At 36.4% G+C, this 14,575-nt stretch overlaps 1 protein-coding gene across 2 annotated transcripts in view; it reads left to right on the top strand.

Moving 5' to 3' along the window:
- CHM (CHM Rab escort protein) overlaps nt 1-14,575 on the top strand; it is a 225,664-nt gene that overhangs the window by 72,044 nt on the left and 139,045 nt on the right. For both annotated transcript variants that reach the window (XM_020889377.2, XM_070461954.1), the window contains exons 3-4: nt 625-697; nt 6,244-6,368. In XM_020889377.2, the coding sequence (XP_020745036.2) occupies nt 625-697; nt 6,244-6,368 (198 nt within the window). The remainder of the gene's footprint in view (nt 1-624; nt 698-6,243; nt 6,369-14,575) is intronic.

Genomic DNA, 14,575 nt, shown 5'->3' with positions numbered 1-14,575 from the left:
TTTTCACAGTGCTGTGGAGTGAAGAATAGTTCAGTTATCAGGAGAAATATTGTTCTTCTTATACTTATTACAGAAGTCTTGTGAATAACTGTGTCTCAGGATCTACTTTTATTTTTGGCCCTGAAGGCTTAGAATGGCACAGGGCCTTCCACTAGAGTAGCCAGTAATATGTATATGTATAAATAAATTTATTTATGTATTTATGCATGTGAGATGAGTTCTCAGGTGGTGCTGACAGTGGATATTTACTGCTTGTGGAAAACTTAGCAGTTTTTTCTAGTGGCCTTCTTTGAGATCTACCAAGATTTTCTTCCCAGCCATTTTTATTAACTCAGAAGTAAAATTTGTTCATTATCACCTGCTTAGAGACACTTGATCAGTGCAGAAAGTTCCAAGGAAGCCAAAGAGATTTTTTAATTCCTTATATAATGAAAAGTTACCTTTGAGGCCTGAAAGTCCCACTTCCATTTATTTTGTTCTGTTACCTCCTCTGATTCTCCACATTGCAATTATGTGTGTTTTTGAACTCTGATGTAGCAATGTTAAAAATGAAATGGGATGAAGATCCATGATTAGATTTTTTCATACCCTTTCATTTACTCTTTTTTTTTTTTATTGTTACAGAAGAAGCTACTATGGAGGAAACTGGGCCAGTTTTAGCTTTTCAGGTCTGTTGTCCTGGCTAAAGGAACACCAGGTAAAAATTCTTTTTTTTTTTTTTTTTAGTTAATTTATTTTTTAATTGAAGGATAATTGATTTACAGAATTTTCTTGTTTTCTGTCAAACCTCAACATGAGTTAGTCATAGGTATACATATATCCCCTCCCTTTTGAACCTTCCTCCCATCTCCCTCCCCATCCCACAGAACCACAAAAGCCCAACAGGTAGAGATTTATAACAACAATAAAAAGTGTGACTGAATAAACACATATACATATATACCCATAAGCATAATCAAAACAGTCCAACAAAAATAAAGTATAATAGATTGACATGGCGAACAAAGGAAACCAGAAATTATATCTTCCAGTTAAGAACAAAATTAACTAAAGCACAAATTGGAAAACAAAATTAAAGCAAGGTGCCAAGTGGGGAATAAAACAATGTAAACATAACTAACAAATATGTTGAGAGGAAAGGAACAAAAGAAAGAATAGATATGCAAAGTTAAATAGAGGAAGATAAAGATTTATATACATCAAAGATTAACTGCAAGGGGAAAAGAACAGTAGGAAAAGCAAACAAAGGAATAAATGTAGAAAAAATAATAATAGGTTTTAAAAAATTAAAAATTAAAAGTTAAAAAGGAAGACGAAAGAAGAAAACAAGGAAAATTTCACAGAACTGCAAAAGCCCAACATAGAGGCAGAGGTTTAAAATAACAATAAAAGTGTGACTGAGAAATAAAAAAGCTCAGAAACTTACTTAGATTTCATAGTGCCAGTAAAACCAACAACTACAACAGAGGGCGGGAATAAAGAAACCGAAAAAAAAAAAGTAAAATGTAAAAATCAGTAAGATTCTACAGAACAAGTCAAAACATAAGAATAATAAGTTTGTTTATTGAGTCACTGCTGTCAGAGTCCTTTCCCTCTCTGGAAAAAGTCCACCTCACCTCCCTAGGATGCCCTCCAACACTGTGCTGACCTCTGAATCTGTTGTGGGGGCAGTTCAGATTCTAATCTGGTCCTACTTCTACGTGTTCTTGCCGCCAGTGTCCATAGTTTCAGAACTAGTGTGTTTTCTTTTGGGGAAGCTCTCAATGTCATTTTATATATTCCTGAACACAGAGTCTGCCTAGTTGATCCTGTAGAGTTAATCTGCAGCTTGTACAGCTGGTGGGAAGGTTTTGCGTCTTCTACCTTAGCCACACTGCCCCTGGGTTTCAATTGTGGTTTTACTTCCACCTCTGCATGTGCGTCGTCCACTGGGGTTTGCTCCCGAGGCTGCCTTGGAGGACTTGGGTCTGCCCCAGTGAGGACCAGGTGTGGAGGTGGTACAACTGCTTGGGTCACAGGTTCTGGCAGCACCAGGTACTCAGGGGAGTTGGCAGCTAGGGCAGCAGGAAATATAGTGCTCTAGAAGGGTGTGGCAACTAGTATTGGCCAATACTCTCCAGTGTTCTTACCTAGAGAACCTCCCTCTCTGACAGAGAAGCCTGGCAGGCCACAGTCCACAGGGTTGCAAAGAGTTAGACGTGACCAAAGTGACCCTGTGTGCATAGATGCAAGAGTTTTTTTTTTTTTTTTTTGCCTGTGACAGCTCTGCCCCAGTGCGAGTTGTGTGTGAAGGTGGCACAGCTGATTGGCTTGTGGAGACCCTGGCAGTACCAAGTATTCAGGGACACGGACTGCCTCCACCACAGGAGCTATGGCCCTATCAGCATCTTTTTCCGAGCCTCTTGTAGCTGGCAATCAGAAGGCCTCTTTGGCCAGTCTTTCTCCATATCTCTGACCATTAAGGCACTTACAGGGCTCCCTTTCCTGGGGTCCTTCTCTGTTGATTGGTGTGTCAAGCACATAGAGGGGGCCCCCCTGGCTAGAGTCCTACTTTGTAGATCAGCCTGTCAGGCACTTAAAGGAGCACCCTGGGTGGGGTCCTACTCTGTAGTTCAGTGTGTTAGGCATTTGATGGGTCAGCCTCTGTATTGTTCAGCTGCTGGATCCTGGCATGGAGAGAGAGGCTTTGGTGATGGCTCCCCGCCCTGCGCGTGACTCAGCAATATTGCCTTGCTTCCATGACTGCCTGGCTTTCCTCCACAAGCATTTCCCACCACAATCTCCTCCCTCACATCCCCTCAATCTTTTTCTCCACAGTTAACAGCAGCCCTCGACCTGGGGTTGCTCCACAATCCCTAAACTACAGCTCCCAGTGGCTGCACCTTCTAGGGTATCTGCGTCCCTGTCTGGGGTATGTATGGCTGTGGCAGGGACTGTCTGATTCTCATTCCATTTAGGCTGCCACAGATCAGTTGTTTCAGTCTCAACCTTAAATGTTTCTCCTCTGACTCAGACAATTGCCCCAATGTGGGAATTGGATCCCTGCTTCAGTTCCCCCACCCACGCAGGAGAGGTTCAGTCCTACTAACACTCCTGTTTTTTCCCCTAGTTCCTTCCTCCTGCCGAGTTTTGCGTGGTTCTATATATTCTTTTCTGCTGGTCAGGTACTCCTGTCTACTCTCAGCTGGTATTCTGCATGCACTTCTGAAGGTGTATTCATGAAGTATCCATGGAGAGAGATGTACTGCATGTCCACCTACTCCTCTGCCATCTTGTTCTCCCTTATCTTCTTTTTTAATTTACTAGATTGTATTTTCTGTCATATAATTACTCCATGTTGAAGAAGACATGAAGGTTCATTTGTATCATAGGGTTGATAATTTTTATTTACTTATTTAACAAAAATTCTGTAGTCACCTTTTCAGCTAATATTATCCCAATGCTACTAAAATATAGTAGCATTCCTTTTTAAGTATAAATAAATATGTTGACTGAAGAATAAATCATATATGTTTGATACCATGTTCTAATTACTCTGTATACCCACATATCAGGCAAGTTTTTTTTATCCAAAATATTCTTTCAAAAAAATATTTTTACCCTTAGAAAATCTCACATATTACTAGTTCTTTCAGTTAGTATGTTTTGGGGAAAAAAACTAAGTATTTTGGGGAGATACATTAATTTGAAATGATCTGTCATTGGTGGTTTTGCTTATATAGAAGTCACCTGACAGAATCATTAAAAACAAAAAACAACAAAAGAAATTTCGTATATATTTAGTAATTCCCCCCCAGAATAGAATTTCACCACTCCAATGTTAGACATCATTCTAAAGTAATTTTTATAATATTTACAGCATACATTTTACATGCGGAGTTGGTTATGTCTTAGAGTTTACCAGTTTTTATGAGACATTAAAAACTGTCTTAATTTTCTATAAATGGTACGTGTAGCTTGACATGAAATTCCTTCTGAGAGCATCATACATAGACTAAGAAACTGCTGTATCTTAAAAGGGTTTAGACTTTTGGGGAAGAAGGATGGTAGATTCTAGAACATTGTATTCAGTTAACTAAGAATAGTACAGCTAAGACTTATTAAGCACTTACCATGTACCAAGTACCAAACTAAACATTTTAGTTTTCTTGATTGATTTAATAAGTGACTCAAAAAGTACCTGTAGTGATGACAAAGAAATTGACGTTGAAGATGTACTGCAGGTTCAGTTTGAATGCAATTCAGTATGCAATTAGACTGTGGAAAAACAAGCAATATTTGTGAAGTAACATTTCATGTAATAATTCAGCTATGTATAAATCAAGAAAGTATATGATATAAATGGATTCATTTAGCTATTTTTTATCAATATGCCTCAAATATTTTATGTTGATCAGGAACCATTTTTTGAACGTAATCCTTGGCAAGTGTGTGCAAGGGTCACCTTATATTGAAGCATATTCAGTCCTTCCATGAGAAAATGTTGCCTAGATTCTCAGAAAAACAGCAACCTAAATATAAATATCTTAATTGTCTGAAATGGAAAATTTTGGGTGAGTGAAGGGATTTTTTAAAAAATAAATTTTGGTAATGGATTAGATTTATTAAAACAAGGTATTTTTATAGACACTTATTTTAATGCTTCTTTTACTACTCCAGCATCTTGACTTTGTCATCTTATCCTTTTTCCCTTCACATACTTCTTTTTTTCAGGTTGGTAACCCTGTTCAAAGCTCCTATACTTCACCCCCTCTCTATTTGTGTTGGGATGTTTAATGATTATCTAATAATTATACTTGATAATAAGAACTGTCTGCTGCTACTTTTTGTCGGTTTAAAATGTTAAATTCAAGACAGTGGAGCCTTTTAAAAATAATTATTGCCTACTTTGTGATCTGTAAGTTTTGAATTTTTCTGAAGTGAATTTACTTAAAACAAAGACTATTATAGTTATATCTCACTACTAGTTGAGTATATATAATACATTAAATATTGTTTTTTTTCCGAGAGATGTGTATCAAGTAGAATAAAATTTTGAACAGATTAAAAATTGACCCTTGAGATTTGGAAAAGTATGTCTTGACAGCTTCAGAAATCTCCTGTATTTGAATATTGTATCATGTGATTTTCTCCATAGAATATAATTGGAAATTATTGAAAAATTTAAAGGGCCACTTTCAATCCTTAGTAAGAATTTGAAAGTGTGTTAGCTCCTCGGTTGTGTCCAACTCTTTGTGACCCAATGGACTGTAGTCTGCCAGGCTCCTATGTCCATGGGATTTCCCAGGCAAGAATACTGGAGAGGGTTGCCATTTCCTTCTCCAGGAGATCTTCCCAACCCAAATGTTGAACCCAGGTCTTCCGCATTGCAGTCGATTCTTTACCATTTGAGCCACCAGGGAAGCCCTAGTAAGAGTTTATATACTTTATTATGCATTCTTATTTTTAGTGTATTTCTAAATATAAAATATTTAGGTTGATTATTATAAAGTCTTTAGTTATGCTGGGCTGAGTACTTTTCAAAAATACTTTCATGGATAATCAAGAATTGACCCAGCTACTGACCAACCTTTAAAAATCTGAAATTAAGTAGAATGAAGTAGTTTGGGGCCTGCTGTTTTAACAACAAAATTTTAAAGCTTTTTTAGTAACAATTAATATGTGCACCAGGCTTCACAGTTAGCACTAGTGATAAAGAACCTGCCTTTCTATGCAGGAGACATAAAAGACATGAGTTTGATCCCTGAGTTAGGAAGATCCCCTGGAGGAGGGCATGGCAACCCACTCTAGTATTCTTGCCTGGAGAATTCCATGGACAGAGTAGCCTGCAGGGCTATGGTTCTTAGTGTCACAAATAATCAGACACAACTGAAGTGACTTAGCCCGCACAGTGTGCATCAGATATGGTTAAGTCTTAGCAGATGAAGGGTTTGTTGTCCTAGTTCTTAAGCAGTGTCATAACAGCCACATCCAAATGACTGCATCAAAACATCACATATCCTGATAGAAATTGGTAAACCAGAATTAGATTTTGATAGGATAGATTTTTATACATTATTTTCCTTCCCTTCCTTTAAAGTTGCACACTATGCTGGAGTTGCTTCAATGACGCTGAAGTGATATCCTTTGAGTTTTGATGGATTGGAAGGAAAGGCATGAATTTAGAAAGATATAAATTTTCTCAAAAAGTAGAAGTTCAGATTACCCATTTTAATTAGAATTTCTTCTCTGTATTTTGTTTAGGAAAACAGTGATATTGTGAATGAATGCCCAGCATGGCAAGAGAAGATCCTTGAAAATGAAGAAGCTATTGCTCTTAGCAGGACAGACAAAACCATTCAACATGTGGAAGTGTTTTGTTATGCAAGGTATGATAAGTATTTATTTACAATAAATGACATTAATGACTTCATATTCACATCTTTTCAGAAGAAGCCAACAGTAAGAATTTACATGGCCTTGGTTGCTACAAGTCTCCTTGATATGCTGACTTGCCTTCTAAAACATATAACTTTCAGTTTTGTTATGTTTGTTCATTTGTATTTTTTTTTTAGATTTCACATGTAAGTGGTATACAGTATTTATCTTTCTCTGTCTGACTTAATTCACTTAGCATAATATCCTCTAGGTTCATCAGTGTCATTGTAATTGAACTTCAAAAACAAGCAAAATCATAGAAAAGAGAAAAAGAAATCATATTTGTGGTTACCAGTGACATTGTAGTAAGGGGTGGCAGCAGGATACAGGGAGGATTGCATGAAGACAATCAAAAGGTACAAACTTTCAGTTACAGCTAAGTACTAGAGACGTAATTTGCAACATGATTAGTATAATAAACACTGCTTTGTATTATATATGAAAGTTGTTGAGAGAGTAAATCCCAAGAATTCTTAACACAAGAAGAAATATTTTTTCTATTTATTTTTAATTTTGTATCTGTATGAGATGATGAATGTTCACTAAACTTATTGTGATAGTCACTTCATGATGTATGTAGTACATCAATCATGCTGTACACCTTAAACTTATACAGTGATGTATGTCAGTTATATTGCAGTAAAACTGGAAGAAAATACTAAAATGTAACTTTAAGTTTTCTTTGTTAAGATAATCTTACATTAATAATTTGTAATTTACCAAGCTCTGTAAATACATTTTCTTGTTTGATCCTTACAACAGTCCTATGCTAGTATAGAGCAAATAGATTTTTTAGAGTCCTCAGTGAAACTCAAAGAGTTTAATTTGCTGAAGGTCGTCTGGCTTGATAAATGTCAGATCCATATCTAAGCTAGTTAGTGGTGGCATGCATACATACTCAGTCATGTCCAACTCTTTTGTGAGCCCACAGACTCTAGCCCATGAGACTCCTTTGTCCTTGAGATTTCCCAGGCAATAGTACTGGAGTGGGTTGCCATTTCCTTCTCTAGGGCATCTTCCTGACTCAGGGGTTGAACCCACGTCTCCTGCATTGGCAGGTAGATTCTTTACCACTGAGCCACCAGGGAAGCCCTAAGTAGCAGTGGAGTCTTAGATTAAAACCCAGTTTTTTAATCCTAGTTCAATGTTCTTCTAACTCTTCTTAGATAATATTCAGTATAGCAAAATACAAAATTATAATTTTGAATTAAAAAAATCAAATTCAGTGGTGGTGACATTTTGGGGCATATTTTTGTAAATCATGAGAGAATGGGGGAAGTAATGCTCTCAGTGTCTCCTTCTCAGTGAAAGAATTCATTGTTTTAAAACAATTAGAATTTTTTTTTTCAGATTACATGGTTAATGGGCTGACAGTTAACCATCACATAGTTCAGTGCAATTTTTGAAGTAGTTAGAAAGTCAAGGGATTTAGAACATCAATGTCAAGCTCTATAATAGTAATTAAAACTTAAAATCCAAGATACTAGAGATTTTTTAGGATGTGTACTGTCATTATACATAGACTTGTTGTGGCACAGTGTTAAGTATGACCTGAGCCCTTGAAAAGTTGGGGTACTTGTCATTGATTTCTTAACCTATATTCATATCTGTCAGGTAACTAGCATTTTCTGCCATTAATACACAGTTAATTTTCTATGATTTTATGTAAAAGGACAGTCTTTGAAATGTCAGATACAGATTATAACTTGCATATGCTAAATGGCATTCAGTAAGAAAAGTATAACTCTGATACTGTTCAGAGCCAGTGTAGACTGATTTAGAAGAAAAGATGATCTCAGCTATAAAGTCATATGCTTTAGCAAAAGCGGAATAGATATTTGGTAACTTTATTGTGTGTCTATGAATACTACTTGACTAGAATATAGTGACAGTCATACTCAGGCCCTTTGAGAGGTACTTTTGCTGTTTCAAGGTCTCTGATTTCTCTACTCTTCATGACAATTAGTGTTTATGATTTCTAATGACTGATATGATACATTTTGAATGTAGAGGAAATCATCTTGTTTTTGATTCCTGGTCTCTTCAATTTCACTTTTGGAACTTCCCAAAGTGATTAGTTTGTGAAAAAGTAGTTTCAGACAGTGAATTTTAAATCATTGTAACTAGGATTAAACACATATCTTTATTTGGAGAAGGAAATGGCAACCCACTCCAGTATTCTCGCCTGGAGAATCCTGTGGACAGAGGAGCCTAGAGGGCTGCTGTCCATAGGGTCGCACAGAGTCGGACACGACTGAAGCGATTTAGCATGCATGCATTCACTGGAGAAGGCAATGGCAACCCACTCTAGTATTCTTGCCTGAAGTAATCCCAGGGACAGGGGAGCCTGGTGGGCTGCCGTCTGTGAGGTCACACAGAGTTCGACACGACTGAAGTGACTTAGCAGCAGTAGCAGCACATATCTTTATTAATCAAAATAGGAACAATTACCTTTCAACACATTTTCACCAATGAGAAATAAGTTTGTTTATTCCTAAAGCATAAAAATCTATGCTTCAGGATTTGACAAACTCTTGGAAAGCATTTTCTACCTCCTGCTGGTTTTGGAAGCGTTTTCCCTGCAAAAAGTTGTCAAGATGTTTGAAGAAGTGGTAGTCGGTTGGTGAGAGGTCAGGTGAATATGGCGGATAAGGCAAAACTCTGGCCCAATTCATTCAACTTGTGAAGCATTGGTTGTGCGATGCCATGATCTTAGTATTTTGAATGTTGAGTTTTAAGCCAACTTTTTCACTCTCCTCTTTCACCTTCATCAAGAGGCTCTTTAGTTCCTTTTCACTATCTGCCATAAGGGTGATGTTATCTGCATATTTGAGGTGGTTGATATATCTCCTAACAGTCTTAATTCCAGCTTGTGATTCATCAAGTCCGGCATTTTGCATGATGTACTCCGCATAGAAGTTAAATAAACCAGTGACAATGTACAGTCTTGTAGAACTCCTTTCCCAATTTTGAATCAGTCATTTGTTTCAAGTCTGGTTCTAACTGTTGCTTCTTGACCTGCATACAGGTTTCTCAAGAAACAGGTAAGGTGGTCTGGTATTTTCCATAGTTTGTTGTGATATAGTCAAAGGCTTTAGCATAGTCAATGAAGCAGAAGTAGTTGTTTTTCTGTAATTTTTTTGCTTTTTCTATAATCCTACATATATTGGCAATTTGAGAAGCTGTATCATTTTACATTCCCCCTAGGCATGTGCGAGTGACTATTTTTTCATATCTTCACCATCATTTGGTGGTATAACTTCTGCAGTGTAGTCAATGTTTATAGGTATGTAGTAGTGATATCTCATTGCAGTTTTATTTTGCATTTCCCTGGTGCTTGATTTTCAATATCTTTTCATGCGCTTGTTTGCCATCCATATATTTTTGGTGAGATATCTGCTCTATCTTCTACTCATTTTTTAATTGGGTGGATTTTTTTTTCCTGTGGAAATTGAAGAGTTCTTTAGTTTGCAGATATTTCCCCCCAGTCTTTAGCTTGTCTTTCATCCTTTTTACACATGGTATTTTGTAGAACAAATGTTTTAACTCTTTTGACTCTTGGCCTAGCTGTAGAGCCAGGAGATTTTTTTCTGTTTAAAAAAAAAGTTTCATAGATTTATGTTTTATATGTTAAATACACGATCCACTTTAAATTTTTGTTTATGGTGTGAGGTTTAGATCCATGTTTGTTTTCCTTTATTGATATCCAGTCCGTATTTGTTGAAAAGGCTGTTTCTCCTTCATTGAGTTACTTTTGCAACTTTGTCAAAAATCAGTTGGCTGTACTTGGATGGGTCTCCTTCTGGATTGTTTTCTTTTCCATTGATTTCTGTCTTTGCCCATACCAGTATCACACTGTCTTGATTACTGCAGCTGTAAATTGGACTTAATATCTGTTAGAATGATTTCCCCAAACTTTTTTTTTTAATCAAGATTATTTTAGCTGTTCTGCAGTTGATGCCTTTCCATATAAATGTTTTAATAAGCTTGACCATGTCTAGAAAATGTTGCTGGATTTGATAGGAATTGCATTAAAGTTACTGATCAATTTGGGGTGAATTGACATCTTTATTATTTTGCATTTCCCAATCTGTTGACAAGTTATGCCTCTCCATTAAGGGAGGCCATCTTGATTTCTCTCTATAGGATTGTGTAATTTTCAACATACCAGTTCTGTACATCTTTTTTTAATTGTGTACCTAAGTACACAATTGTGTAGCAAGTGTGGAGCAAGTACTATTGTAAGTGGTATTGCCTTTGTCATTTTGGTTTTCACATGTTCCTTATTAGTATCTAGAATGTCAGTTGGTTTTTATGCATCCATCTTGTATCCTGAAATCTTAATTAACTTGCTTATTCTAGGAATTTTTGTGTAGATTCCTTGGGATTTTTGCATAGACAGCTATGTTTTCTGCAAAGAGGAACAGTTTTATGTCTTCCTTTCCATTGGCTTTTTTTTAATAGTCTGTTTTCTGTTTAGAGTCATGTGTTTTCTGTCTGTAGCCATATACCACAAGTTAATTGTAATTTTCTACTTATCCTTAGGCTCACTTAATGAGCATTTTTTTTTCATAAAGGAAGGTATTATCACTTCTGAGTATCTTATATGCAAATGCCGGGCAATCATTTAATTTCTGTTATTAATTATCTTGATCTTGTACACTACTCTCTCAGCATATGCAAGTCAAACTCATAGTCTGACCAAATGTCAAAATATTGAAAATCTTATACTTAAATGGTCACTGACACCAAGAGATTATTGTATTTAGCTACATGAAGCATAGAGAGAAGTCAAACCTCAATCCCTGGTATATTTCCTATGTAGAGTATTGTTTTTAATATTTTGGTAAATTTCCAAGATACCATGTAAGGATAGCTTTGTAATGATATGAATGCAGAAGTGTTATTACTTCTTTTCCCATTTTAGACCAGATGAGTAGGCTTATGGAGTTGACGATAGGCTAAAATCTGTGATTTGATTCTCATATATGTTGCTTGATATTTCATCAAGGAAGAACAGTGACTATCTCTTGGCTACAAACAGTATTATAGCTATAACCAGTAGCCTTTTGATTTTTAATCTTTGATTACAGGGAGGATAGGGCAATGCAAGTAGATCACTGCAAAATCATCACCACTTTTTGGAAAATACCTCAAAGTATTGATACATGGCAAATCAGTAACACCATATTCTTTTTTATTTTTTTCTTTCATTTATTTATATTAGTTGGAGGCTAATTACTTTACAGTATTGTAGTGGTTTTTGCCATACATTGATATTAACCAGCCATGGATTTACATGTGTTCCCCATCCTGAACCCCCCTCCTACCTCCCTCCCCATCCCATCCCTCTGGGTCATCCTAGTGTCCCAGCCCTGAGCACTTGTCTCATGCATCAAACCTGGACTGCTGATCTGTTTCACAACTGATAATATACATGTTTCAATGCTATTCTCTCAAATCATCCCACCCTCGCCATCTCCCACAGAGTCCAAAAGTCTGTTCTATACATCTGTGACTCTTTTTCTGTCTTGCATAGAGGGTTACTGTTACCATCTTCCTAAATTCCATATATATGCATTAGTATGCTGTATTGGTTATTTTCTTTCTGGCTTACTCCACTCTGTATAATGGGCTCCAGTTTCATCCATCTCATTAGAACTGATTCAAATGCATTCTTTTTAATGGCTGAGTAATATTCCATTGTGTATATGTACAACAGCTTTCTTATCCATTTGTCTGCTGATGGACATCTAGGTTGCTTCCATGTCCTGGCTATTATAAACAGTGCTGCGATGAACATTGGGGTGCACATGTCCCTTTCAATTCTGGTTTCCTCGGTGTGTATGCCCAGGAGTGGGATTGCTGGGTCATATGGCAGTTCTATTTCCAGTTTTTTAAGGAATCTCCACACTGTTCTCCATAGTGGCTGTACTAGTTTGCATTCCCACCAACACTGTAAGAGGGTTCCCTTTTCTCCACACCCTCTCCAGCATTTATTGCTTATAGACTTTTGGATAGCAGCCATTCTGATTGGCGTGAAATGGTACCTCATTGTGGTTTTGATTTGCATTTCTCTGATAATGAGTGATGTTGAGCATCTTTTCATGTGTTTGTTAGCCATCTGTATGTCTTCTTTGGAGAAATGTCTGTTTAGTTCTTTGGCCCATTTTTTGATTGGGTCATTTATTTTTCTGGCATTGAGCTGCAGGAGTTGCTTGTATATTTTTGAGATTAATCCTTTGTCTGTTGCTTCATTTGCTATTATTTTCTCCCAATCTGAGGGCTGTCTTTTCACCTTGCTTATAGTTTCCTTTGTTGTGCAAAAGCTTTTAAGTTTAATTAGGTCCCATTTGCTTATTTTTGCTTTTATTTACAATATTCTGGGAGGTGGGTCATAGAGGATCTTGCTGTGATTCATGTCGGAGAGTGTTTTGCCTATGTTCTCCTCTAGGAGTTTTATAGTTTCTGGTCTTACATTTAGATCTTTAATCCATTTTAAGTTTATTGTTGTGTATGGTGTTAGAAAGTGTTCTAGTTTCATTCTTTTATGAGTGGTTGATGAGTTTTCCCAGAACCACTTGTTTAAGAGTTTGTCTTTTCTCCATTGTATATTCTTGTCTCCTTTGTCAAATATAAGGTGTCCATAGGTACCTTATGGTACCAGGATTAATCTCTGGGCTTTCTATTTTGTTCCATGGATATATAGTTCTGTCTCTGCTAGTACCATACTGTCTTGATGACTGTGGCTTTGTAGTAGAGCCTGAAGTCAGGCAGGTTGATTCCTCCAGTTCCTTTCTTCTTTCTCAAGATTGCTTTGGCTATTCGAGGTTTTTGTATTTCCATACAAATTGTGAAATTATTTGTTCTAGTTCTCTGAAAAATACTGTTGGTAGCCTGATAGGCATTGCATTGAATCTATAGATTGCTTTGGGTAGTATAGTCATTTTCACAATATTGATTCTTCCAATCCATGAACACGGTATATTTCTCCATCTATTAATGTCCTCTTTGATTTCTTTCATCAGTGGTTTATAGTTTTCTATATATAGGTCTTTGGTTTCATTAGGTAGATATATTCCTAAGTATTTTATTCTTTTCATTGCAATGGTGAATGGTATTGTTTCCTTAATATCTCTTTCTGTTTTCTCATTTTTAGTGTATAGGAATGAAAGGGATTTCTGTGTGTTGATTTTATAGCCTGCAACTTTACTATATTCATTGATTAGCTCTAGTAATTTTCTGTTAGAGTCTTTAGGGTTTTCTATGTAGAGGATCATGTCATCTGTAAACAGTGAAAGTTTTGCTTCTTCTTTTCCAATGTGAATTCCTTTTATTTCTTTTTCTGGTCTTATTGCTGTGGCCATAACTTCCAAAACTATGGTGAGTTTTAGTGGTGAGAGTGGGCACCCTTGTCTTTTCCCTGACCTTTGGGGAAATGCTTTCAAGTTTTCACCATTGAGGATAATGTTTGCTGTGGGCTTGTCATATATAGCTTTTATTATGTTGAGATATGTTCCTTCTAGTCCTGCTTTCTGGAGAGTTTTTATCATAAACGGATGTTGAATTTTGTCAAAGGCTCTTCCTGCATGTATTGAGATAATCATATGGTTTTGATCTTTCAATTTGTTAATGTGGTGTATTACATTGATTGTTTTGTGGATATTAAAGAATCCATTCATTCCTGGGATAAAGCCCACTTGGTCATGATGTATGATCTTTTAAATATGTTGTTGGATTCTGTTTGCTAGAATTTTGTTGACGATTTTTGCATTTATGTTCATCAGTGATATTGGCCTCTAGTTTTCTTTTTTTGTGGCATCTTTGTCTGCTTTTGGTATTAGGGTAACGGTGGCCTCATAGAATGAGTTTGGAAGTTTACCTTCTTCTGCAATTTTCTTGAAGAGTTTGAGTAAGATAGGTGTTAGCTCTTCTCTAAATTTTTGTTAGAATTCAGCTGTGAAGCCATCTGGTCCTGGGCTTTTGTTTGCTGGAAGATTACTGATTACAGTTTCGATTTCTGTGCTTGTGATGAGTCTGTTAAGATCTTCTATTTCTTCCTGGTTCAGTTTTGGAAAGTTATATTTTTCTAAGAATTTGTCCATTTCTTCCAAGTTGTCCATTTTATTGGCATAGAGCTGCTGGTAGTAGTCTGTTA

This window comes from Odocoileus virginianus, chromosome X (genome assembly GCF_023699985.2).
Source record: "Odocoileus virginianus isolate 20LAN1187 ecotype Illinois chromosome X, Ovbor_1.2, whole genome shotgun sequence".
In the NCBI taxonomy this organism is placed as follows: domain Eukaryota; kingdom Metazoa; phylum Chordata; class Mammalia; order Artiodactyla; family Cervidae; genus Odocoileus; species Odocoileus virginianus.
Note: the sequence above shows the minus strand (reverse complement) of the source record. Positions and strands in the feature narration are given on the sequence as shown.